The sequence below is a fragment of the Mycteria americana genome, chromosome 20 (genome assembly GCF_035582795.1).
Source record: "Mycteria americana isolate JAX WOST 10 ecotype Jacksonville Zoo and Gardens chromosome 20, USCA_MyAme_1.0, whole genome shotgun sequence".
NCBI classification, from domain to species: Eukaryota; Metazoa; Chordata; class Aves; order Ciconiiformes; family Ciconiidae; genus Mycteria; species Mycteria americana.
In genome coordinates, this window is record NC_134384.1 from 947,128 (window position 1) to 971,834 (window position 24,707).

Sequence of the window (24,707 nt, forward strand, 5' to 3'; positions counted from 1 at the left end):
TCGGGCCGCGCCCCGCCGGCGAGGGAGCGGTGATGGGCTCGGGGAGCGGGCTGCCCGCGCTGGCGGAGCCCCCCGGGCCCCGCCCCGCCGCGCGGCCCGCCCCTCTCCCGGCGTCCCCCGGCGGCGGCCATGGCGGACGGCGGCGGGAGCGGCCGGGGGCCGCCGTGCCCCGGGGCGGCCGCGGCGCTGCGGCGCTGGGAGCAGCTGCGGCGACGGGCGGCGGCGGCGGCGGCGGTGCCGCCGTGGGCCCGCGGGCTCCTGGCCGTGGCCGCCGGGCTCGGCCTCTTCTACGTGGTGCTGCGGGTGCCGCTGCGGCTCCGGGACAGCCTGGCGGCCGGTGAGACGCGGCGGGCCGCGCCGGGGGGCTGAGGGCTTCGCCGGGGAAAGGCTGTCCCCGCCCGCCTTGGAGGCGGCCGGGCTCCTGCGGAGGGCTGCGGGGCCGCCGGGGCGGGACAGGGCCCATCCAGCCGGCAGCCGCCTGCGGGCCGGTCCTGGGTCCCGGGCCTCCCGCAGCGACACGCCGAGCGCATCCACCCGGCCCCGGGGCTCTCGCTGTGCTGCCACCTCCGGGTCTGGGGACACCCCGGGGCCGTCCCCGCGGCGGCAGCCCGGGCCTCGGCAGCCCCGTGACGGCGCCGGGGCAGCTGGAAGCGTCCGAGGCGGCCCTCGCGGTGCCGCCCAGTGCTCCCCGCTGCTGCCCGGCCGCGGCCCCGGGGGGATGCCAGCCGTGCCCCGGCTGTGTCCCCACCCCACGCCCTGTCACTTGGCGTCCGCCGGGTGTCACCGCAGACACCCGCTCCCCCCCCGGGGGTGCCCTGTCAGGCCGGAGGCCTGAATTCGGGGGGAGCCTGCGGCAGTCGAGTTCGCTGTCACCCCCGGGCTGGGCCTGGCGCTGCCGCCGGGTGCCCTTTGCAGCCGGGTGCCCTTTGCCGCCGGGTGCCCTTTCTGCCAGGGTGCCCTTTGCCGCCAGCATCCCTCCCGCGCTCCCTCCCGGCCTGGGCTGGTGGCGGGTGGCAAAGCTGATGTGCAGTTTGGGTCAAAACCACGGTCGGAGCAGCGCTAGAAAACCACGTTCCCTGCCTTGTGCTGTAAATACCTGGAAGGAGAGGTCTGTGGAAAATGTGTGTTCTTAACCCTGACTAGAAACTTGCCTCAGAACAGTATGTTTCTCTTTTAGATTAAAACAAAATAATACATTAAATTGGCTTGTTGCTGTCCGCAAGCTATGAGGTGGTTGAAACCATGGGCTGCTTTGTCTAAGAACTTACACTGAGTTTTCTAGATTGCGTCTATAACCTAATTCACTGTCACAGACGGTTACAAACAGAAAATAACATATGGAAAGGATTCTCTGACAAAGTAACGTTATCTGTAAAGTTACTAGGGCTATATTGTATTATATATTTGCATAATATTGCATTCGGCATTGTTTAATAAAAAGCTGTTTGTGTTTTTCGGTTCTGCTTGTTAAGTCTTTGGTTTTGTTTCTCTTAACAGTGACTGTGTTCTTAAGCACTTTGACTCCAAAATTCTACTTTGCCCTTACAGTGACTTCGTCTTTTATATCTGGACTGATATTTGTAAGTAGTCCACTTTTTTTTTTTTTTAAACCAGTTTAGCACCTCCAGGATGCTTTCATTGGGGTAAATGCAATCAGCTTTTTTTGGATCCGACTCTAGAGGGTGCCTTTGTACTAGGAAGGAACTTGTTATTTGATGGCTTTTCTGATGCATTGTACATACTCTTTTGCTATGTGTGTTGTATGTTGGGGTGAGTCTAAGGAAAATAACTTGTACCTGTTTTAAAAACTTAGGTTTGTATTAAGGAGGCACGTGTCCATATGTATGTATGGATATATGTGTGTCTGTACATAGATACATAAAAAATGCAAAATACACGTGCAAACTCTGCAGACCTCTCTGTGTAAAGAAAACGCTGAGATTTTTATCTCTTTTAAATAGAGTTAGTTAAGTCTTAACTACTAAAATAGTAGTTAGTTAGTCTAACTATAATAAAATGGTAGTTAGTTAAGTTTTAACTACTAAAATAGTAGTTAAGAGTTTAGCTTCCCACAGTAACTTTTGGGGGGGCTTTTGTGCATGTGTGATCATGTAACTATCTTAACGACTTTGGTGTGAAAATGAGCCAATAATTCAGCTCATCTTCAGATGACTGTGCACCGACGTGGCTGACTTTGCACGAAACGAGTGGGGCACGCTTCTGGGGCACAGTTCTGCTAGCGCAGCAGTTTCTGCAGTGATGATCATCTGACCCTGATGCAAACTGTGGTACTAGATACAAATCTTTTGGGTTAATCTTTATTTTCAGTATTAGAAGCTAAAGAAAATATCTCTTCTCATCAATTAAACCTATTTAGCAGAATGTGCAAAATCTATTTCATAAGTAATTTTTTTTTTCTTTTAGCCAATATTAAAAAAAAATGTGTCTTATGTGGTAGAAACAACTTGTTTGCTGTAAGTAATGTTGCTTGTGTTTTGACTGAAGGATTTGAGGAAAGTCATATAAGGAGATGGATTCTGCTTGTGACAGGTATTTTACGTAGGTTTGCTCTTAAGAGAAAAAAGTGGTTATTGGTCAGCTACTATTTATAGTAATGCAAAGAATACGGTCTGTCTAAACATCACGTCTTTCTGCATGCTAATGAAAACACTCAGATAAGTTGGTCCAGGGCTGACAGTATGGTATAGTGCTTGACAACTGTGATACACAGGTATTTTTAATAGCTTTAAAGAGAGAGATGGAAATATTTTTGACCCAAAGTTTCTGGTAAGTGACCTTGATTGCTGTTAATTCAGCCCTTTCTCTTTGGACTTCTCTGAATGGCAGAACATGTCACTTTAACTGTCCATTTTGTGCTTTATTCTTTTAGATTATTTTTGTGAAATGAAAAAACTACACCTGTCTTGAGGTTCTTGCCTCTATGCAAGGTTTCCCTGTACAGGCACTTTCTGAAAGGGTTTAGAAGTTATCCTAATGACTTGGGGAGGGAAGAACATATGTTTGACTAAAATTTTACTTTTATTTGCAGTCTCTTTCATGTTATCTGGGTGATCCTGCATGACAAGACAGGCCAAAACAGATAATTAGTGTTAATTTGTATGTAGATAAGTTCCATCTATAGTCATTTGCAAGGGGATGTACTAGCTGGGAACAATTGGCTCTTCATCTCTGATGTTTGTTAGGTGTTGCCTAAGGAAATTTCTGGTGCTGTTTTCTCCTGTGACAGGTGTTTGAGTGGTGGCATTTCCGAAAATACGGCACGTCTTTCATTGAGCAGGTTTCTGTGAGTCATTTGAGGCCCCTCATCGGTGGCATAGAAAACAGCCCTCCAGCACCAGCGGCGTTCTCGGCTGGAGAGAATGAGACAAGCAGGCAGAATATGCCAGGTGATTGTTCATGTGTCCCAGCAGTTTTTCTTAAGCTTCAAGGTGGCTGGTTCACCTGAACTGGCTTTTAAATGGCTTTGACTCTGCATTAGTGCTTGTAAGAACTGGAGAAAGGCCTACATCTTACAATGTTTTTTATTAATCATGGTAAAAATAAACTAAATAATAATGCTTCTTTGATCTAAAACATGCATTATTAAAAATATGATTTAGGAAATGTATTACACATTTAGCTAAAACTGTTTCAGTAACATTAGATATTTACTGTTCTGAATATGTGCAAGATAAACATTGCATGAGTGTAAATGGCAGTGTTTAATCTTTCCACCATGTGCTTTTGTACCCCAGGAATGTTGGGGAGCAAAAATATTTATGGGATAGCAGAAGTTTAGGGAGAAGATGATGATCGTATGATCGTGCTCAGGTTGTATAACAATAACATTAAAGCAGCTTTTGAAAGTAAAACTGCATTGGCATTACTGCATTTTAAAGTCAAGGTAGTATTTCCTGTGCTCGTAATTACAAAAGTACTTTTTTTTCTGTCCCCAGAGTGCAAAGTGTGGCGAAATCCTCTCAATCTTTTCAGAGGGGCAGAGTATAGCAGGTATTAATTATCTTACTTTCCCTTGCATATTTTTAAAATTAATTGAGGGCATACACATGACTTCTTCACAGAGCTTGCACTAGTAATATCAGGAGACAGCTGAGACCTGCAGGATTATAGGGGTGATTGATGCCAGTCCTGTGTTTAAAAGGCACCTATCCAAGCTTTGGCAGTTTCAATGATAAGAATGCAAATACTACTGTAACATCATCAGGTTTTTTGAGAGTAAAGTGGGAGAAAAACTTTATTCAGAGGTTGAGACGGTGATTCTGAATCTAAATTCTCTTTTATTAAACTGATAGGGCTGTCTTGTAAGTCTTGTCCTTGTGTTATTTCATAGGAAAAGCTGCTTCCTGGGAAGCCGGTTCTCAAGTTGTTTAGAACTTTAGGAATAAAAAGACTTTTTTTTGCCTCTGCAGGAAGCCTTCTGGCAACCTGTACAGATTATGGAACAGTAGTACTTGAAAACTTCTGGTTAGTAGCTCCAGTCTTTTATTAATAAAAATTTTCTGCACTAGCTTCAGTTGTTAGGCACATCAGATAGTCCCCTTGGTATCAGCATTGCTTTTTACTAGGAGTGCCTCTTACTGAAATTTCTCCTATTAAAGATACATGTGGGTGACTGGGAAGGAGCCTCTTACGTACTATGACATGAATTTGTCTGCTCAAGATCATCAAAACTTTTTCACGTGCGATACAGATGCCCTTCGGCCTTCAGATACAGGTACCAGTGTCATATGCATAAGGTATATAACTGTTGGAGAGCGTAAAGTGGGTATTTTTAACATACTTCAAGGTAGTGCAAGCTATCGTGTCAAATATTTTGTGAAATGATAGCCCTTCTCAACTACTAAGGAGGTTTAATAGATGTATTTAGTGAAAAGATGTGTTTTTACCTTGTGTTTCTCTACTGACGTTAATGCTGTCAGGATCCTGACATACTTTAAGATCTCACACTTTTCAAATAATTAACACCACAATATTGAAAACCTGGATTGTATTCTCAACAGCCAAAGACGTGGTCTCATTTAAACCTTAGTAATGAATAGCGCAGTTTCTTCCAGAATTTTTTCGTTGTGTTCCACATGTTTAGTGCCGAAAATGTTCTCTACCTGGTTATTGTCAGAGCGGGTGAGAGCTATTGTCAATTTGTCAAGTTCCGGAAGTGTTACTTGTCAGCTGGCTGTGACATGCTTGATATGAACGATGTGTTTTTGTTTCACAAATGGAGTGTATTGTCTCGCTTACTAAGCCAAGACTAATATTTTGTTTCCAAAAGAAAACTCAAACATTTTTCCACCTTATTCTTGCTGGACAGCAGAAGGTTTTGTTCCAAAAGAAACATGTATAGATTCTTCAGTTTTCTTATCGTACTTGAGATAGGCCAGATATGTAACTCCATGAACGCAAGGTTTTGGAGTTCTTTCAGAACTGTTACTTAGTGTGAAAGCTGTTAGTTCTGCATAGAAAATGGTAGCTCCAAGGATGTTGTTTTTCTTTTGCTAGAAGTTGGGTTTCAGTTTGGGATTCCATTTTTCCCTCACGGAGGCATAGTGGGGAGGGGTTTAGAGTCATTGGATTGAACTTTTGTTTGCTCCTTATCTGACCGTAATTTTGAATTCAAGTTGAAATTCAAACGACCCTTTTGAATAGATAGAGTTCACCCTTTTTAATTGTTTCCTAGAATACTTTCTAATAAGATGATTAATTATTATATTATATCTTGACTTGGCTTTGCCATGTTATGCCATTCAAACATGCTTTGTAAATTTAAAAAGAAATTGTTTAACCCTTTATGATCTGGTAGTTGTCTAAATACTTAAGTATGAATCTATACCTGTGCAAGACACAGCTTACTCTATCACTCTTTTCTTTGAAGTTCTGTTTGAAAGCTTAAATTAAAATTCTGTGCAGGTCCGTGCAAGAGCCTGTGTTTAACAATTGCTCCTGCCAAGCTTTCAGCAAGTCTTGGGAAATGTTTCCAAAAATCTGTAGCAATTTAGAAATTGTACATCTGCCTGGTTATGTAAGCTGTCTTTGCTTCTCAGTGTAGGAGTTCTTAAATGGTCAGTGAATAATCTTCCTGGTGGTGTTGCTTTCTTAAATTAAATTTGGGGCGTAATGAGAAGTTGCAAGATTCTGCTGCTTGTGGTAGAAACTCATGCTGGAATTAAAACCCTTGTTTACTCTTCCCTCTGACAATTATATAGCAAACGGGAATTTGCAAAATGGAAGTGAATGTTAATGTAGAGCTGAGGCATAAGCAGCCAGCGTTGCCTCCATTGGCTCCCAGGTGTTTCGCCGGTGTCTCTGTCCCTCACCAGCCTTTCAATGTTTTTGCAACAGTTATGCAGAAAGCATGGCGAGAGAGAAACCCTCAAGCCCGGATTAAAGCAGCATATCAAGCTTTAGAGTTGAACAATGAGTAAGTTTAGAGTATAAGTTCAATTGCTGTATTTCTAGTGTGAAAGATTAAGCAGAGGGATATTGAGCACACTATGAGTTTCTTGTTCTAATAATTTACTTTTAGCAAAGTTCTGAATAGCTTAAGGGGGACTTCTGTGCCTGTGAGAATTGCACATGGGGTCGTCAGTTGCACTGAAGTATTGAACTGTTCTATAAAAAGAACAGCTTTTGTTCTCCCTTTTTCTTGGAAAGGATTTTTTTTTTAAAGTCTTTGTATCAGTAGCAATAACGAATGAGAAATCTTACTCAGATGTGGAACAGTCTAAATTGAGTATGTGATAGTATGTGTTTCAGAGATGGCATTGTGGTAATACCGTATTTGGAGTTCACAGATGCCACTCCTGTAAGGGATTTTAAAATACTCTTATAACACAAACCAAAGAATTTCACGCGCTTCTGTGATCCGTTTTGTTATGTAGTCTTGTTTTTGTGTAAAATGCCTACCTCCTTGTTTTAAAAAAGCAAACCAAACACAAAAAAAAAATCCAGACAGTTACCAGAACACTTTTAATATTTCAAGGAAAATAATTTGACTTGCTGTTACAATTCTTTCTTTTGTTCTTTCTCCAAATGTGTGGTTTTTTCTGTAAAATGGAAAAGGTTTCTGTTTTCCTGACACTCACCATCTGAACTCAAGTCAATATTTTGGTGCTTTAATATTGTCAATGCTTAGATACTAAACATAAGCAAAACCTGCCCATTTCTAATGCTTTTAACACTTATTCAAAAAATACTAAACTCTGTCCCTCAGAATAATTAGTGGTTTTTTCCTTACTACAGTTGTGCCACTGCATATGTCCTCCTGGCTGAGGAAGAAGCAACAACTATTGTAGATGCTGAGAAGTATTTCAAGCAGGCTCTGAAAGCAGGAGAAATGATTTACAGAAAGTCTCAAAACTGCCATTCCCAGAGTCCCCAGCATGAAGCACAGCTGAGTAAGCACTTTTGAGTCACACAAACTCTTGGTTTTGTGTGAGCAGAAATGTAAAACTAAAATGATACTTAGTGATTCTAGTTTGATTCCCAGTTCAGTGAGGCAGTTCCTGCTATTTTAGCTATGCTTATGCGTGGCGTGCTCTGTGATCTTTTGTAGTGCCCAAATGAAACTGAGGAAGTGGCAGTTACGCTGTGTATTCATCGTGGGTTGTCTCGCTGAGGCTCGGTACATTATTGTTCTGGAAAGCTGGATAGGTAGAGCAGACTAATGAAGCAATTAGTGTGTGTCAGTAGCACCTTCTTTTATTCCATGCAACATTTTGGAAAAAAACGTAATTTTTTTGTCATTTAACCTAGTTAAAAGTTACTAGCATTGGTGTAGATGGGCCTTGGTTGGGACAGCAGTAGTAATTATTCTGTGCTTGTACCTGTGGTTAGGAAAAAGGTTGTGGGGGTTTTGGTGCGGGGTTTTGGTTTTTGTGTTTTTTTGGGGTTTTTTTTGTTTGTTTTTTTTTTTTTGAGAGAGAGAGAGGGAAGGAGAGGTAAGGATTGAAACTGATAGACTAATTTTTTTTTTTTGTCTTTGTAATCAGGAAGAGACACCAATGTATTGGTATATGTGAAAAGGAGACTAGCTATGTGTGCAAGAAAACTTGGAAGAATACGAGAAGCAGTAAAAATGATGAGAGATGTAAGTAAAACTAAGAAAAAGTGAGCAACTGTTGTTTTCAGTCACATTGTCCAAATTGATGGTTTAAAGTTCCTTTCTAGGCATCATAATGAATCTAATTGAATTGTTTTCCAATAGGATTTGCACATCGTGATTCATGATTTTTTTTTTTGAGAACAGTTTTTTTTGGTTCCTACATGTAGGTTTTAAATTTTTGTATTATATAATGTCATATGTTCACAGTTCTGTTGTCCAGTTTGCCTTGTGCTTGACTCAGTGACTAACTTGTCAAAATAGCCAACTTTAGACTTCATCATAGTTTTTCTTTCACTTGCCCAAGGTGTATCATCAGTTCTTTTTTCATAGGAAAATATTCCTGACCAAACCAACTCACTCTGGGAATTGTGCAAATTTGGGCTGAGAGAATGTTGTATGAACCTCAGTATACTTATTTTCCAGTAGGTGAATATAAGCAAAAAGCAAGGTAGAAATGATGCGATTCTTTTCATGCTGCTTACATGCCAGTTTCTAACACTGTGAAAGAACAGAACATTGAAGAAGCTTAAATTATTGTCCTGATTTCTATTAAGTATTTCAGGGATTCAAGTGCTTAATTACATGTGCTTAATTAATTTCTCTTTACTGATTTGCAGTTGATGAAAGAGTTTCCACTTCTCAGCATGCTGAATATTCATGAAAATCTCCTGGAGGCACTACTGGAGTTACAGGCTTATGCAGATGTCCAGGCAGTTCTAGCAAAGTATGATGGTAAGTGATGCCTATTGGGAAATACCGGTGTTTTCGTGTAAGACTATAGGTGAGGCGGGCAAGGTGTGCCTGTCCAAAAGCAGGTGTCTACCCATGATCTCAGCTAGTTGACTAGATTGGCAGCAAATAGGTGCTTCCAGAGTGCAAGTGGAGTTTTTTCTTTTGAATGATGAGGTCAAATTTAGGCAAGCTAAATTGCATATAAATTACTTTTTATGTTTTCAAGTTACTTCTAATTTGTAAAGAAATCTTGGAGCTCACGTTGCTTCAATTCAAGGATTATTTTAGTTTTTTAATCTCTTCTACATCCTTAGTTATGCCTAAATTCATCAGCCTTTTTCAGTCAGCACATAGCCCTCTAAGTAATTGATGTAAATAAGCTGGAAAAGGTAGTTTTCCCTTCTGTCATCTTCCAGGCTTGGCCTCGTGATTCTGTAATACTGAGGTTGCTCGCCAGAGATTAGCAATGTGCAAGCCTACTGCTTGCCAGAGATTAGTAGTATTGGCCCATTAAATGGCAGTAGTTTGCTTTCACTTTCCATCTCAACTAATACGTTTCAGGTGTTGTGCAAGTCTAGCTAAAGGTTAATAAAATATATACTTACTTTTTTTATTGTCCTCAGAGTTTTGCCACCTAAATAATGCCCACATCATTAGTGTACAAAGTGCTGCTGTCAAAGCTGTCCCTTTTCTATATCCCTCAGAATGGAGGGACATAGAAAGGGTATTTTGTGGCAATCGTTCCCTGCCCTTGAGAAGTTGGTATGTTCTCTCTTGTGTCTCTGTTCTTTATTGCTTCAGGGAATCAAAAGTATGATATTCTTGCCCAAATCCTGTGCCCCTTGTGCGTGGCCACCCTAGCAGCCTGCTCCTGTTACTTGACCATCCATGTTCTTCTGTGTGGAGTCGTCTTAATTTAACAAAACCATTTGCTCTTTTCCTGGTCCTTCTTTATGTTAACATCAGGAATTGCGACACTTTCTTAAGAAAGGGTTGCTGATTTTTTTTCTAAGCATCTGGAAAAATGAGTATGAGCTTCAAACTCTCTGTAGTGCCCCTGTGTTTTGCTTGACACGACAGCCAGACTTCTAGTAAGTGATGGACAAGCCCAGGATGGGATTTACAAAAAAAGCAAGAGCCATCTGACTATACACAACATGGTACTTGGGAATTAGACCCCAGACTTTGTCTGCTTTTAAAGTAAACTTGTACTGTGGAGTGCTAACCTTCTAATCTGTAATTGTCAGCTCAAACTTGGCCTCAGATATTCTACAAAACCTACAACTAATAGAATTTTTCCCCATGGAACTGGAAAAGAATGGAAATTGCAATTTCATTAAAATTTATCTACCTGTCTATAATGTAATTTTTTTGGTCAGCTTCTAGTCAGTCTTTATTTCAGTATTATGTAAAACTCGGTGTTAATGTACAGTTGCAGAATTAGGTGAAGATTAGACACTTACTTGAAACCTTTGTGGGTTAATACAGGAAAAGTACACTGTTCTTAAGTGTGGTTTTATACATGCATTTCTCTTTGAATTCAGTTTCAGTGTCTTGGTATGTTTAGAAGAAAAAATTACTCTACCACCTAACTACAACTCTGAGTTTTTAATCTGAGACTGACTGGTGACCAGAAAGAAGACTGTGCAAAGAAATTCAAAGTTTCTAATCATAGATGAAATGTTCCAGATGTTACATTCATCATCTGCCCAAGTAAAAATCTTTAAGCTCAAAGGATGTGGGTTTAAAATGTTTGTCTTGCCTTAGAATCTTACAGCTTAATTATTTTATTTTATCATAGATATCAGTCTTCCAAAATCAGCAGCAATATGTTACACAGCAGCCCTGTTAAAAGCCAGAGCCGTTTCAGAAAGGTAAGCAAGCACATTTGCGAAAACAGTGGTTTGTTGCTTATCTTGGGTTATGCTGTAAAATATGAACTAAAAGGTCTAAATCCAATATGTAGCAGTTACATTTCTAAGAGCAAGTTAAGTGTATTTATATACACATATATATGTGTGTGTGTGTAGTTAAACGTAATTTAAAGTTGCTTTTAAGCATCCATAAAGTTAATACAGGTGAAGATGTTTTTCAAGAGCCCATGTACCCACATGTGCTTTTGTATAAATTTTGTTTTCAGTGTTGTGCTTGTCATGTTCAGCAGTTCTTTGTTTTGTGGCTTGGGTGCAGGATATTTGTGGTACTTCGTGTTGGCATTTCACTTCGTTTTGGTCTATTTGCACAGCTGATTCTAGCTTTACCTCCGAGTAGGTGATGTAACAATCTTATGAAAGGCTGGGCACTCAATTACCTTACGTGATGGACGTGAAGTTTCAAAAAGTTAAACGTAACTCTGTCATATGGGCATGGATGACAGTCAAGATACCTAAATTAACATGAACATTTGTCTCCTAGAAGGGTTTGTTTATCTTTTTTGATAAATCAGTCAGTTTTTAATGAACTGCAAGCTTACAATGCAAATAAGCACCTGGTTAGCATTTATTGTTTACTTTTGCTCAGCGTGGGTTTTTCCCTTCAGGTTCTCCCCAGAAACTGCCTCCAAAAGAGGGCTCAGTACAGCAGAAATTAATGCTGTGGAAGCAATTCACAGAGCTGTGGAATTTAACCCTCATGTTCCAAAGGTAAGAGTATTTTATTTCCTATTGGACCACTTTTTATTGTCTTCTGAAAGAAGTCGTGTTATGTTACCATCTTGTTATTTGAGCCTTTCTAGCCCCATGTTTTCTTGAAGGTGGTTATAACTCCAGCCATTGAGTTCTTAAACACACTAGTATTTGTATTGTAAATGTTTGGTGTCCAGAATAAGTTGTTTGCAATAGTGATGTTTAAACGGGGTTTTTTACAAAAAATTTAAACTCGAAATTTTCTAACTCATTGGAAAATCCAGTAATGTATTAGTGAAGGCCCTTTGTTGGGTAAGGGTAAGCATTAATAAATATTAGTTTAGATATTTAAAATCCCTGAAGCCAAATTAAGTTCTCCAAACAATAAGCACTCATAGTATTTCAAAATACTTTTTCCTGCTGTACTTCCAAGCATGGCTCCAGAACTCGGGTTATTGAAAGACCTACAGTCACTTATTTTCTTCATCCACGTGTAAACAAGATTAAGAGTCAGTATTGCTACAGGCTGTAATTTAATGTCTGGCATTACTTGAAGTGGCCAAGATACGAATTCCACTGAGCATTGGGTGAAAAAAAATCTTACGTTGCTTTTTACTGTACTAGTATTGTGATGCATTCAGTTTGAAACCTTGAATGCAGAAGGTTGGCTTAGTCCTGGACCTAATCCTCTGCAAATGATCATGGAGTCCGAATGACTATTGCTGTGAAGGCTTGAATTATCCAGCCGCTCTATTCTGTCTGCCTGTCCAATCTAATAGAATGTGCACTGAGAAAGCTAATTGCTGGGAGAAATTGCTGCTTGTTTGCATGACTGATCAAGAGCGTAGCAAGTTCATTTCAGACAGTCTCAGACAGATTTTTCTTTAGCCTCTGCCTTTAGGGGAAGAAGATTATAACGCATTATCATTATCTAAAAGTTCTTTTATTTTGTATATCCTTCAGTTGTTTCAGGAGCCTCATGTACCTTTTTAAAGAAGTTAGATATCATTTCAAACAGGCTGTTTGCAAAATATATTCCATAGTTCTACAGACAATCACGGAAACTGATTCCACGTTTCAGTAATTTGATCTTCTCTTCTAATTGTATACCTATCCAGTCGTCTTCATGGTTTTTTATTACAATATTGCCTTGAAACACCAATTCATTAGATGGCAGGGCAGAATTTTGTTGGTGCTGGCTATGTAGAGCTCTGAAATGCTCATAGTCAAAGCAAACAAGCGAACAAGGGCACAAACAAGTGAAGTAACTTGCCCAGTGGGTTACAGTGGACTAGTGGGGAAGAAAATCTGGTATTTGAATTTGCAGTCTGTTCTGTCCCGTGGACTGAAAAGAAATGAGTATGTAAAGTAGAAATCCCTTTGTTCTCACATCTGATGAAAGTGGTTGTCTTTGCACATAACATCATTTTGCATAAGGAAAATAAAATACTGTTTGTTTCTCTTTGTTCTGAGTTATGCTTTTACAAGGATGGGTTTTGTTTGGAAAGTTAGGAAGGCATTTTACAGTGCTAGAAAACTGGTACTCTTAAGCCATTTCAAATTAGAGATCTATAACTTCATTTTGGTAATGCATGAAACAATCTTTCCCAATGATCTTCTGAATATCTTACAGATTTTTATTGTGTAGAAAGCCTTTCTTAAATCTGCAAAACCTAAGATATTTTCAGTACTGATACCTTGCCTGTCTCACGGTTAAACACGGACATGAAAACCTGCCAGACTGTGGAATTTTTCTGTTTATGTGGTCACACAGGCACAGAGGCAGCCAAAGCGTGGAGTTCAGCGTTGGCATGTTGTGGCAATACTTGCAGTGGGGCTGCATCGCCACTGCTGCGTTGATACTCCCGTGCTCTCGGCACAGTTAGTACGAGGGAAAAGTGGGCGCTGCGGAGAGCATGAGGAGTCAGGTCAAGGGTCAGATATTTGAGACCATTTTCCCACAGCAGCCCTGTGTGAGTGATCCTTTACTGTGTTAAAAAAAAAAATTAAAAAAAAAAAAAAATTGAAGAGGATTAGAGGGGATTAGCAAGAATATTACCCTCCGGAGTGTAGGCCCAAGGCACTAAGAGAAGAACCTAGCCAGGCAGTAAATGTGCTTTATTTGGCCGGGGCACAACCCCTCCTACATTCCTTCAAGAATCTGAATGGGAAAAGTTAAGTCCTCAAACTGGATTAGTAAATAATCTCATAGTTTGTGGCATCTGCTGAAATAAATCGGCGAGTTAGCTGCATTCTTACACTTTGGGAGACAGTCAAAGGAATTGCCAGCTACATTGATCAAAGATGTGGATTAACTTTGGCTGTTATTGAATGAGACACTATGTGCTAGGAGAGAACAACTCGCAGGTAAATACTAGAGCTGAAACTGTCATTTCATTCTTGTAGAAATTAGTCATCTGCTTTTAAAAGCTAAGTTCAAATGAATACCTGTCTTTTTTTAATGTACCATCAGAAAACAAGATCTCATGTCCTGTGTTTCAAGGGAAATGGAAAATGATTAATCCTTGTGTTCTTTGACCCTTCTGTGCATCAGATATTCTGCTGATGTAGGGGGAAGGCTGAAATTGAAAAAATCTGAAATCAGAGATGCTTTGTGGTAGTCCAGCAAAACCACATTAAAACAAGATTTTCCTGCGTTTGGTTTATTATTCTTCCTTTGGTTAGCATACTGACACTTTCTGGTTTGCTACTCGTACTTGAGAGCTAACAAGTACTTAGCCTCCTACATTGAAACTTTCAGTGATTAAATGATGAGCAAAAATACTGTTTGTTTTGTTGGTTTTTTTTTTTTTTTATTAGATGAAACGTGTAGCTCATTGGTATTGTACCTGTGGCATTGTACTTCATGTGTATTCCACAAGAATGTATTTTTATTTTGCCTTACAGAAGATGCATTTTTTTTCCCTGGTATTTTGTGTGTGAAAACTCCAATTTAAGAGTCTTACACATGGATGTGTGTTTTGCTGCCTTTCACTTCCCATGCGAGTGTGGGCTGTATGCACTGTGTCAGGATTGGGCTGTTTCTTCAACAGGTGGAAGTTGGCCCCTGTGTGATATGCTCAGTTATGCCTCAAATGATCACTTATGTTTCACAATTAAAGATTTTGGAATATTCCAGGTAACCAAGCGTGCTTTCCATTTTTACTTTCAGTATTTACTAGAAATGAAAAGCTTAGTGCTACCTCCAGAGCATATTCTGAAACGAGGGGACAGTGAGGCAGTAGCATATGCTTTTTTTCACCTCCAGCACTGGAAGAGGATAGAAGGGGCTCTAAATCTGCTACACTGTACATGGGAAGGCAGTAAGTATCTCTCCTTGTTTTATTTTTTCTGTACAGTAGACTAATCTCTCTGCCTTTATTCACCTCAAACACGACTGGTTCTCTTTGTGAGAAGCTGGTTGCTTGGTTTAGATACAGATCTAATGTCACTCACTCTTTTTTCAGCATTTAGGATGATCCCATACCCGTTAGAGAAAGGTCATCTTTTCTATCCTTATCCAAGTTGCACAGAAACAGCAGACAGAGAACTGTTGCCAAGTAAGTGGTTTCTAAGCAGTAATGATAATAAAACATAAGCTAAGGACATGTTCGGTTTGTGGTAGTCTGTATTTACCTTACTGTGATTTTTTTAGTTTGAGCTTCCTGTGAAGGCGATTCAGTTATTTGTCGATGTCCCTCCCAAACGATCCTGAAGCACTTGACGTGTGTGCGTGGTAAATGTTAGCTTGATTCTGTAGTAACGTAAGTCCTTCAAAGATGAAGTCTGCGTGTGGTACATTCAGGCTAAGTTTGGCCAACTTTGAGGACAACAAAATGGACCAGCTCTTTAAATTACTTCTTTTAAAAGAAGTCATGGATTTGGCTGCTGGTGTAGAGGAGCTGTTTCCGTTTAGCAAGGAAATAAACGCATGATTCCTGTCCTGCGGTCAGGTATCTAGCAGAACCTGCCTCTGATCCTACAGAGAATCCTTGGTTAATCTATAGCTTCACAGAATACGTATTGCTTTCTGTCATTAATTTGTTGGTACGTATTTGTCTGCTGGACAGTATGCTTCCTGGAACTTTTTATCCATGTAGGTATTTTTATGGATTTATACTAACACTTGACACTGAAAAGTAAGTCTTCTTCAGCTGCCCATTACTTCAAGATTACTTTATGCAATCGTGAGCCTACATATTTTTTTCTTTAGGTAGGGCAAATAAACTAAATCATCAGGGCCCGTGCTCATCATATTTAGGAAAATAGCATTAATTTAGATTAGAATTTGACTGCTAATTGTACATGTTAATAGAATTCCTTTGGGGGTGAACTTCTACATCATGAAGAAATGCAAGTCCCACGGGACTGGAAAGGGCTACTGCAAAAGCACCAGCAGACCCACTGAGACCACAGCTGTGGAAAGGAAAACTACACATACGTGTTTCTATTTAAAAGCCTGAAGTTATATTTAAAATGTGTAATTTAAATTTGCCCCCAGACTGCTTTAAATTACTCATTTCTCACTTATGCAGGATATTGCACAAGGAATTCCTTGGTTAGCAACTAACCCTAAATTGTAGACTTCCCAGCATAATTAAACACCAACACATGCAGATATTTCAACACGATCACTCACGCATTCCTGTTATGTTTTAAATATAAAACTACCCATAAATAAAATCATCTTAACACTTTTATTGCAGTACTTCCTCGAGAAATCTTGACACTTAATTTTTTAAAATTTATCTGTTTAAAATAATGTTGACCAAATTAGTGATTCAAAAATCCTGTATTGGTCTGAGTAGTAACAATTCTCAAATGGCTGTGAATGTATAGAATTATATTTAGTTGTCCTTATCTATTTCGGATTTGATTTTAATTTTCCAATGTACGGAAAAACTAGTGCAAAAAGAATCCTTCCTTTTTTTTTTTTTTTTTTACACTTTCCTAACTTATGTTGGGACCTTTCCTAAATTATATTGCTCTGTGCTTTAAAAATCAGGTGAATTTCTACATAGTATGAGAGCATAACAGTGTTCCATAGTAGACAAGTGGATTCTTTGGTTGTGCCGTAGAGAGGAGTGTGTTACTATCATACTGTGGCCTAGCAGGGCTGGTTGCGTGTTAAGAAGGTGAACTGATAATCTCTGGGATAACGTTAAACATCTCTGATGGGCGTTAGACATGGAACTCCAACTGTTTTACCTAGTTGTGCTCCAAAATCGTATACTTAAAAGCAAAACAAAACCCAAGCACTTTGCCATTAATGAGTTGCAACAGCACAAGCCACTTTTGCTGGGCTTGCTCTTACAATGGTAGCTTTCACATGCCAGCATTCAGAAACAGTCACTGGTAGGGTAAAGTGTGTTTTTCCTCCTCAGACTTCAGTTTAAAAATTAATACAATTGTATTTTCTTGTTTTACAAAAAGGCTTACTTAAATTTTGAGGCTTTTGTTAGATTTTAAAAATGTCTTGTCAAGAAGTGTGCAGCCCTTTCATAGTTACTTATGTCCATAGAAACTATTTTTTTCTTCATTTAAAAACCCTTTAAAATAATTGGAAAAAAGTCAGAGCTGCAGGTATTCAGAGCCAGTAAGTAATTGCAAATTCACCGAACAGGTCCTCAGCTAGTAACCAGTAGTAGTGTCTTGAGTGCTGAAAGCTCCACATGCCAGCCCTTAGCCTGTCTAATCACCTTCTTTTGATTCTGTTACCATGGATTGGAAATTGCAAGGAGCTGCTATGTACAGAATTTATAACCTAGTCCTGGTACTATTTTCTTTGAGGTCTACTCTGTCAGCTGCTCTAAAAAATTTACTGTAGCCTACCAACCAGAAATCTTTGAAAAGCATTAAGGAGCTACCTTGCATGTATATATAACATGACGGTTGTTTTGTACTTGCTGAGCTTCTTATAGGATGGGGAGATGTGCTCTTCTCTTCAGGTAACAGGGTTAATGCTTCAGAGGGTTGAAACACCTGAATTGTTTAAATTGGTCTAGGTAATTTTGACAGCTTGTGAATTTTATAGTTCTTCTCTCTGTCCTGTTAAAAGAGTAGGTACCAAAAACTAAGCCTGATTAAATGCTTCAAAACTAAAGCCCGTGCAAGTGAAAAAGAAGATTGGGAAGAGAAAGATGTAATGACTATTTATAATGAAGACAAGCATTTAATGTAGAGGAAAAATTTTGAGAAGTTTAAATACTGGGACCTAACATGTGCTGCACAATAGTCTGGAGTCCACACTTACTCCTTCTGGAAGGCTGGAACTGAGTTACAAGATTGTAAATAATTTAGACAACTCCTCAATTAGCAAATGTCAATATTCTTCATTTTTTCCTTTCAGCATTTCACGAAGTCTCCGTTTACCCACAGAAGGAACTTCCCTTTTTCATCCATTTCACAGCAGGCCTATGTTCGTTTTCGGCAATGCTTGCCCTCCTCACGCACCAGTTCCCTGAGCTGATGGTCATTTTTGCTAAAGCTGTAAGTGTTGTCTCTGTCACGGGGCTTACTTAGGTGACTTGTGGATCTTTGGGAGTTTTGAGGTCCATGGTGAAGGAGGCGCTAGGCAGTCTCATGCTTGTGGGGCATGAATTATTTTATCTCCTTTTGTAAGAATCTAGTTAGTGACAAACATTTGTTGAAATTTGGGCAAAACGTGTATTTTGACAAGAAGATGAACTGTGACTATAACATACCATGGCCTTAATTGCACTCTTATGGTGAGAGAGCAGCATTTCAGCACCAGAGAAATTTTGCCAAAGAGCACTGTGGTGAGTATGGATTTTATTCTCATAGAAGTGGAAGACTGCAGTGTGAGAACCTCAGAAAATAAATTTGTTGACTGGAGATTTTGAGAAGTGAGTAAAAGGCAGGCTGGACTGCTGGAAAAACAGGTCTCTTGCTGAGCATTGAAAACTAGTAGCACGATGTGAATGGAACGAACAAGAACAAGGGTAAAGTAACTTAACTTCCAAGCCAGGTTCAGAAGTTAGTTAGCTGTCACTTACCTTTTGGGAACTAGACCAATGGTTTTATATCTCGTCTGGTTCCAGTTACTAGATGGAGAACATGTTCAGTGACCACAGTTCTGTCATTTGAGTACCTGTTCAAGGACAGAAATTGGACTTGACAATGGCAAACGTGCTTTTGGCTAGATAGGTTTCTGATCTGTGCTGCTTTAAATATATATAAATGTCTGCTGTGGAGCCATTTGTTCTTATGAGTGCCTTCTGTGCCCATCTCCTTTCTCCTTCTCTCTGCCCTGCTCTTTTTAGGGTTTCTTTTCCTTGCTTATCTGTTAATATTGCTGTTGGCTGTAACCTTACCATCTTTCCCTGGATGCTGAAAGCTGTGCTCTCTTACTTCGACAGAGGGAGAAACTGCATAGGCAGCTTCCCCTCCCCACTTCTCAAACTAAGCCATGCAGTATATTTGGCCTTTATTGAACTGTGGATCTCATGCAGTAGAGTGGAGTGGCAAATAAAGAGCTCTGAAGTCTCAATGAATCATTTATTCTAGCTTTGCTAGTCAAAATAGAGGGTGAAAGGTGTTATGCTTTCTTGCTGTTTTAATGCAGCAGGTAATGGAGACCTGGGAGGTACGCCTTTTTTCTTAAGAATACTTTGTTCCTAAAAGCTTTGCTAGCGATTCTAGTCTACAGCGTCCAAGTCATGCAGGTCTGAGAGTGGGGCCTCATTTCCACACAGTTCTGTTGATCTTTATGTTGGAAAATGTAGTTGGACATGCCAGTGACAAATTTCAGTGCTGCTCATAATTGGCTGGGATCATAGTAACTAGGGTCTAACTATCTGCTTGGTTAATTCTGTAAGGACTGCATTAGCAAAGTTGTATGATTTCCAAAGAGATACAAGGTCAAATGTTATGCTAACAAAGAATTGCTTGGTGAAGTTCTCTGCTGGGTTTCTTGAACCAAAAAAAGACTTTGTACAAGTTAGTTGGCTTTGCATAATGGCATTTGGAATGTCAAGTGGCATGTCCAAATGTGGGGAAAAAATCCCAGGGTTTGGTCACTTGGCAGCGTGTTTATTTTGCTTATTTTCTATAGGAAAGGATGGATAGTGTCTGTTCAGCTGAAAAGATGATCAAGAAGCATGCATATTGCCGCATCATTCCACCAACCAAGTCACAGCGGTGGCAGGCACAAAGGGGTTCTTGCCACTCGCTGTGCTAGCTTAATACTGGCAAAAGTATTCCCAGGTAACAAATGATAGGACGAGAGGAAATGGCCTCAGGTTGTGCCAGGGGAGGTTTAGACTGGATATTAGGAAATTTTACTTCACCGAGAGGGTTATCAAGCATTGGAACAGGCTGCCCAGGGAAGCAGTTGAGTCCCCATCCCTGGAGGTATTTAAAGGACGTTTGGATGAGGTGCTTAGGGACATGGTGTAGTGGTGGGCTTGGCAGTGTTAGGTTTATGGTTGGACTCGATGATCTTAAAGGTCTTTTCCAACCTATATGATTCTGTGATTCTGTGAAAAGTGGAAACTGTGTATTGAGAGAAACAGGCCAGAAGTGAATTCTGTATTAATCTCTTGAGATTGACAGCTGAGAAGGAAATACCATCTTCCAGTATTCTATTTTAGATAGAATTAATGTTAACTCCCAATCATACTCTAATGACTAATATTCTTCCTTATTTTAATTATGAGATTATTGTACTCTTGATCCCATTCCTGATGTTTTCAGAAGCATTCAGAAAACTTGTAAGAAACAATGATACTCAATATCAAACTAACACTTATTCATAGATTGCTTCAGTATTTTAACTATAGATAATGCTGTGATGGCTGCTAGCACTTTATAAAGCATTATCTCTTGTGTTCTGGAGGTATGTGGCAGTAGCATCTAGTTGAATTTTCATACTGAAAATGGAAATTTACCTTCTCTTTAATGAAACTCGCCTCTCCACCCAAGAATACTGTAATAAAACAATTATTATTTGCTGTATCTAGTGTTATATCTGCAGGTAATTCCAGTGCTTTAAGCTTTCTAAATGCATTTTTTTCCTGTGTATTTCATTATTTCAAGTATTTTTTCATGGTACTGTGTTTTAACTTATTAAATATAGTAATTTGAGATAATAAAGTTCTAGATAGTAGATACCTGGAGTGCTTTGGCCTCAGTGAAAAAGCGATACAAAATATATTTCCAACAAATTGTTGAATTTCCAACAAATCTAGAACACAGTTTTGGGAATGACAATTGGAAAGTATCGTGTATGTGGAATTTTTCACTATCAATCTCTAAGTGACTTAAATATGACTTCTTAGATGACATTTCAGTTGCTTCTTAATCAAACAGTTGTTTCCAGCAATTGAATCTACAGCGAACTGCATGCCTCTAAAGGGTTTTAAGAAGTTGAATACCTTTCTATTGACTTGAAAAGTCAGAGTTTACATATTTTCATTTGTTAGTGCTTGAGTTTGTTTCCTCCGTAATAAATCACAGGGTAAACCTTGGCAAATTGCTAAAAATATTCCAAGTGGCCAAAAATCACAGTGAAGCATTTGCTAGTTCCAATGTATACAAGCGTAATACACCATCGACAGAGACTTGAGCACTGGCACCGGCTGCGAGTCGGCTCCCTCTGGAACGGGAGGCAGCCCTGCCTCCGCGCTCCCTGGCCCTGGGACCAGGCGCCAGAGGGATTTTCGTTGTCTTGCACAGGTGGAAGGGTTTGCAGGCCCTGGGGACTGGTGCTGGCAGAAGTGCTTAGCATTTGCGGATCTAGTTAGAGCCAGCTGTGGCTTACTAGTTCTCTTGAACTCGGACTTTTAATATTCTTTGACTAAGGAAAGATGTACCGCGTGAGTCAGTGCAGGTGAGGACAGTGCAACAGGCGGTGGTAGAGCTCCGTACGACCTGCAGTAGAGCGCAAGCGCTCCCCGTGGGAGCACTTGCTCAGCCTTGCTGTTGGTTTCAGCTAGATTTCAGCTCAGCCTTGCTGTTGGTTTCAGATAGATTTCTGATCTCATGGAGAATCGCTCTGTTCTTGATCATCAGAGACAGCGCTGTTTCTTAAGTAGTTGCTGTTCAGAATTTTCTCAATAAGTGACAGAAGGGAGGAGGTACGCTAAAGGGATGACAATAACCTAGACAGTTCACTGAGCAAGCTGAAAAAATATTCTGTTACATAAAACACCTTCTGTTGAAACTGCAGACAAAAGGGTCTGATTATTTTTCCATTCAGTATGAATTTTTATTTTTTAATAATTACATAGGTGCAGAACTGGGTAGCCGTGTATCATCTTGCAAAAGTGATGTTGCACAATTCCTTCTGTAATATCTTATAAAGACACCGAGAAGTCTGTCTTCACGAAAACTAGAGATGCAGAGTGACAGCAGGCACTGTAAATAGTCTTCTCAGAAGTTCCTGAAAACAACCAACATGCCTACCTTCCAAGCAAATCGATCCCATTTTTTAACTCTGAACCTTATGCTACTGGAATAGACAAGTATTAGTGAATATTAAAGTATTGAAAAAATGTTGCAGCAGTGTTCCTGCTGCGTCCTACTGAAAACAACTTGGACAATTGGATGAAATCCTAAGACAGTCCATGTTCCAAAGTGTTTTGATATGGATTGCTTGATATTTTCACAACAAAGGAATAAGTCATGGGACTTAAAAATTGGCTAATTCTTATGATTGCAAGAGTAGGAGAAAACATTTCTCATCCTGGTTGTTCCGTAGCTCCCTGTTAGCGGATTCCTTGCCATTTTGCTGATAGCAGCCATCTAGAGACAGAAAATAGGCCTAAACAGAGCCCCATCTGGCAAGTCCTGCTTTCTGTGACACTCTGCTTTACTTTCTGAACAAATCCCCCTACCACTTTCCCCAAAGCTCATTAAGTGAGACTGGAGAATTAACTTTTTAGCCAGCTGCTGAACTTTTCATATTTATAAACACTTGAGTCTTTTGCTTATCTAAGAGAAAATGTGTATAGTTTGGAGATGTGCACTTCCCTGCCAATGTGTAATGAGTGGTTCTACACTTCGTAGAAAAAAAGCCTGAAGTTTCCTGTCACAGCTGAGTGTCAATGCCAAGGGCAAAGGTTTCTTGCCTTGCTAATCTACATCTTAACTCATGCACTTAATGTGAAGGTGCCACACGCAAACAGGCAGGGAAGAAGCTAGCTGCAGTGAAAAGCTCCTGCACTGCTGTGAATGTTATGTTTTAAAAGCCTTTTTAATGTAATATTTGAGGTTATGATATAAGCCAGGAGGGCCAAAGTAAAACCCTCAAAGTAAATGAGTCCTGTCATTGCTGCCTCATGAAAAGAGGGTTTGTACGAGGATAACGCGAGTCCCAGCGGAATACTTGGGGGATGGGTTGAGAAGGTGCAGGGGAGTTTGCACCATTTGTTTTAGCCTAATCTTTATTTCTGGAACTGTTTAGATGGCATCTAGAATGGATCCTGTCTGGAAGCACAGGCCGGTCTTGGTGGATTGTCTGTTCAGTTTTCACACGTTTGAGTCGAGAAAATACGCTACCCTCTTCCCCAGTCTGTTCAACACTGAAGGCGCAGTGCTCAGAGCAGCTGGAAGAGTTGTAGCACAGCGAAACGCCGTCCTAACCCGTCCTGCTTCTGCCTAGGTGCTGCGGGTGCTGTGGCCTGTGAGTGCTCCCAGCGTTCTGGCCTCCAGCTGAGCGGACCGCGCCGGGGATGCAGGGGGTGAGTGGACAAGGCTGGAGCCCTGGCTGCCCAGAGGGTTTTTTCTTCTTTTGTGCGTCTTGGCTAATATTTCCTGATTACTACGAGCCTATCTCATGGCGTCGGTGTTGAGGGGACCATAGCTCTGCTGCCTTGAGGGAAAGATACCGGGTGGTTTTTTGTTCATACCTTGAGCCTGTAAAAGGACGTTGATTTTGAAATTGAGCTAATTTGTTGTTGCTGTTGTGTTCTGTTTCTTCCAGTGCTTTGGGAATCTTCTTTCACCCTTCAGCTTCATTACGGAAAACATCGAGGTTCTCCTGCTGTCCAGTCTGTGGCATCAGCTGACTCCAGTGTGACTGGAGTGTGCTTTCCACGATGGTTTGATTTCGTTGTTCTCACGAGCCTCACCCCCGGTGGTTAGCTGACCCCTAGACGTGGGGGCAAGGAAAAAAGCTGTGCTATTCAAACTGGTATCTTTGACAGGCTTCCATGTTGGTAATGGTGCTTAACATATGAACTTCTTCTTTGGCCTTAGTCTGTAATCATCTAAGAAAGTAGTTTTTGTTGAGCAATACCTTATTGCTCTCTTAATCACTTGTACAACTGGAAGCTAATACTTCCTCTGTAAGAAAGGAGAGGACACAAACCGAGCAGATGTTTGGAGTATTGACACTTCCTTCTCAGCTGCAGATGCACCAGATAATTGGCTTAGATTTAATTTTATAAGCCTTCTTCAAAATATTGTTTAACAGCAAAGTGTGGTTCTGCTTTCTTTATTAAAAGATTGCTTCTTAACACATTGAATTTGTTGACTTCTTAAGCGTCTGTTCAATACAGATTATAGTGTGCAAACAAAGATTTGTTTCTTCTGTATCCTGTAAGCTTGCATTACGCAAGGAAATTGTAGTACAAACTCCTCTATTTCGTATTGTTACTTCAGATTTAATTGTGCATCTTTTGTCTTTCAAACTGCTTTGCCTTGAAGAACAGGATGGTTTCCGAAACTGCCAAAAGTGGTTGTGATATCCGCACGAGTGTCTTTTTGGGAGACCTGAACTTTCAAGCGTTAGTCCAAAGTACTGTCGTTGTTGATATCAAGACTTGAAGAGAACTGAGAGGTGGAGCGCTCTTCAAAGGAATTGCTTCATATACGGCCCAGCCACAAGGGTTTGTTTACTGCAAAGGTGAAAAGATGGCTGTGGCAGCCAAGTGGTTTGAGGTAATTGGTGTGACCTCCATTTCCACTCTCCCTCATTAGAGAAAATGTCTACTTTTTCACATTCGGGTCTGCTGCTTGGTATTGAGGAAGCGGAGTCATGTTAGCTGAGGCTTCTTAAAAGTGGAAATGATAAAAATAGCACAGGCTTGGGGATAAATGCTAATTCTGAGCACATGAGAAGTTGTCCATCACCTTACATTTTACAGATAAACACATATACTTACCCATAATAACTAGGGAGATTTTAAGTGTTTAATCTTCACTGATCTTTGCGAAGGATTGATGTAAGCCATGATGTTGATGGCTTCAGAGGTGTTGTAAATTATTCT

General features: G+C 40.5%; 1 protein-coding gene across 5 annotated transcripts; it reads left to right on the forward strand.

Annotated features, from left to right (window-relative positions):
* Nucleotides 1–91: 91 nt before the first annotated feature.
* ST7L (suppression of tumorigenicity 7 like) lies at nucleotides 92–23,963 on the forward strand. 5 transcript variants are annotated; one of them, XR_012778502.1, is made up of 16 exons: nucleotides 100–337; nucleotides 1,498–1,580; nucleotides 3,248–3,407; nucleotides 3,957–4,011; nucleotides 4,620–4,735; nucleotides 6,358–6,436; nucleotides 7,258–7,412; nucleotides 8,007–8,104; nucleotides 8,737–8,851; nucleotides 10,653–10,725; nucleotides 11,391–11,493; nucleotides 14,648–14,798; nucleotides 14,943–15,035; nucleotides 17,825–17,964; nucleotides 18,280–18,437; nucleotides 23,099–23,178. XR_012778502.1 is itself a non-coding variant. In XM_075521869.1 (16 exons), exons 1-15 carry the CDS (start codon nucleotides 130–132, stop codon nucleotides 23,150–23,152), a joined length of 1,683 nt encoding a protein of 560 aa, XP_075377984.1. In that variant the 5' UTR covers nucleotides 101–129; the 3' UTR covers nucleotides 23,153–23,177; nucleotides 23,420–23,963. The 5 variants fall into 5 exon arrangements, 3 of the variants coding, with proteins under 3 accessions (XP_075377985.1, XP_075377986.1, XP_075377984.1); XR_012778503.1 differs by lacking the exon at nucleotides 23,099–23,178 and adding an exon at nucleotides 19,550–19,687; XM_075521869.1 differs by lacking the exon at nucleotides 18,280–18,437 and adding an exon at nucleotides 23,420–23,963 and having other exon boundaries at nucleotides 101–337; nucleotides 23,099–23,177.
* The last annotated feature ends 744 nt before the right edge of the window (nucleotides 23,964–24,707 follow it).

Bases quoted from the DNA above. Each gene is read 5' to 3' on its own strand.
- ST7L (XM_075521871.1), top strand. From the start codon at position 130: ATGGCGGACGGCGGCGGGAGCGGCCGGGGGCCGCCGTGCCCCGGGGCG. The intron at 1,581-3,247 runs GTAAGTAGTCCA...CTCCTGTGACAG, and splicing joins TTATATCTGGACTGATATTT to GTGTTTGAGTGGTGGCATTT. The intron at 4,012-4,619 runs GTATTAATTATC...CTCCTATTAAAG, and splicing joins AGAGGGGCAGAGTATAGCAG to ATACATGTGGGTGACTGGGA.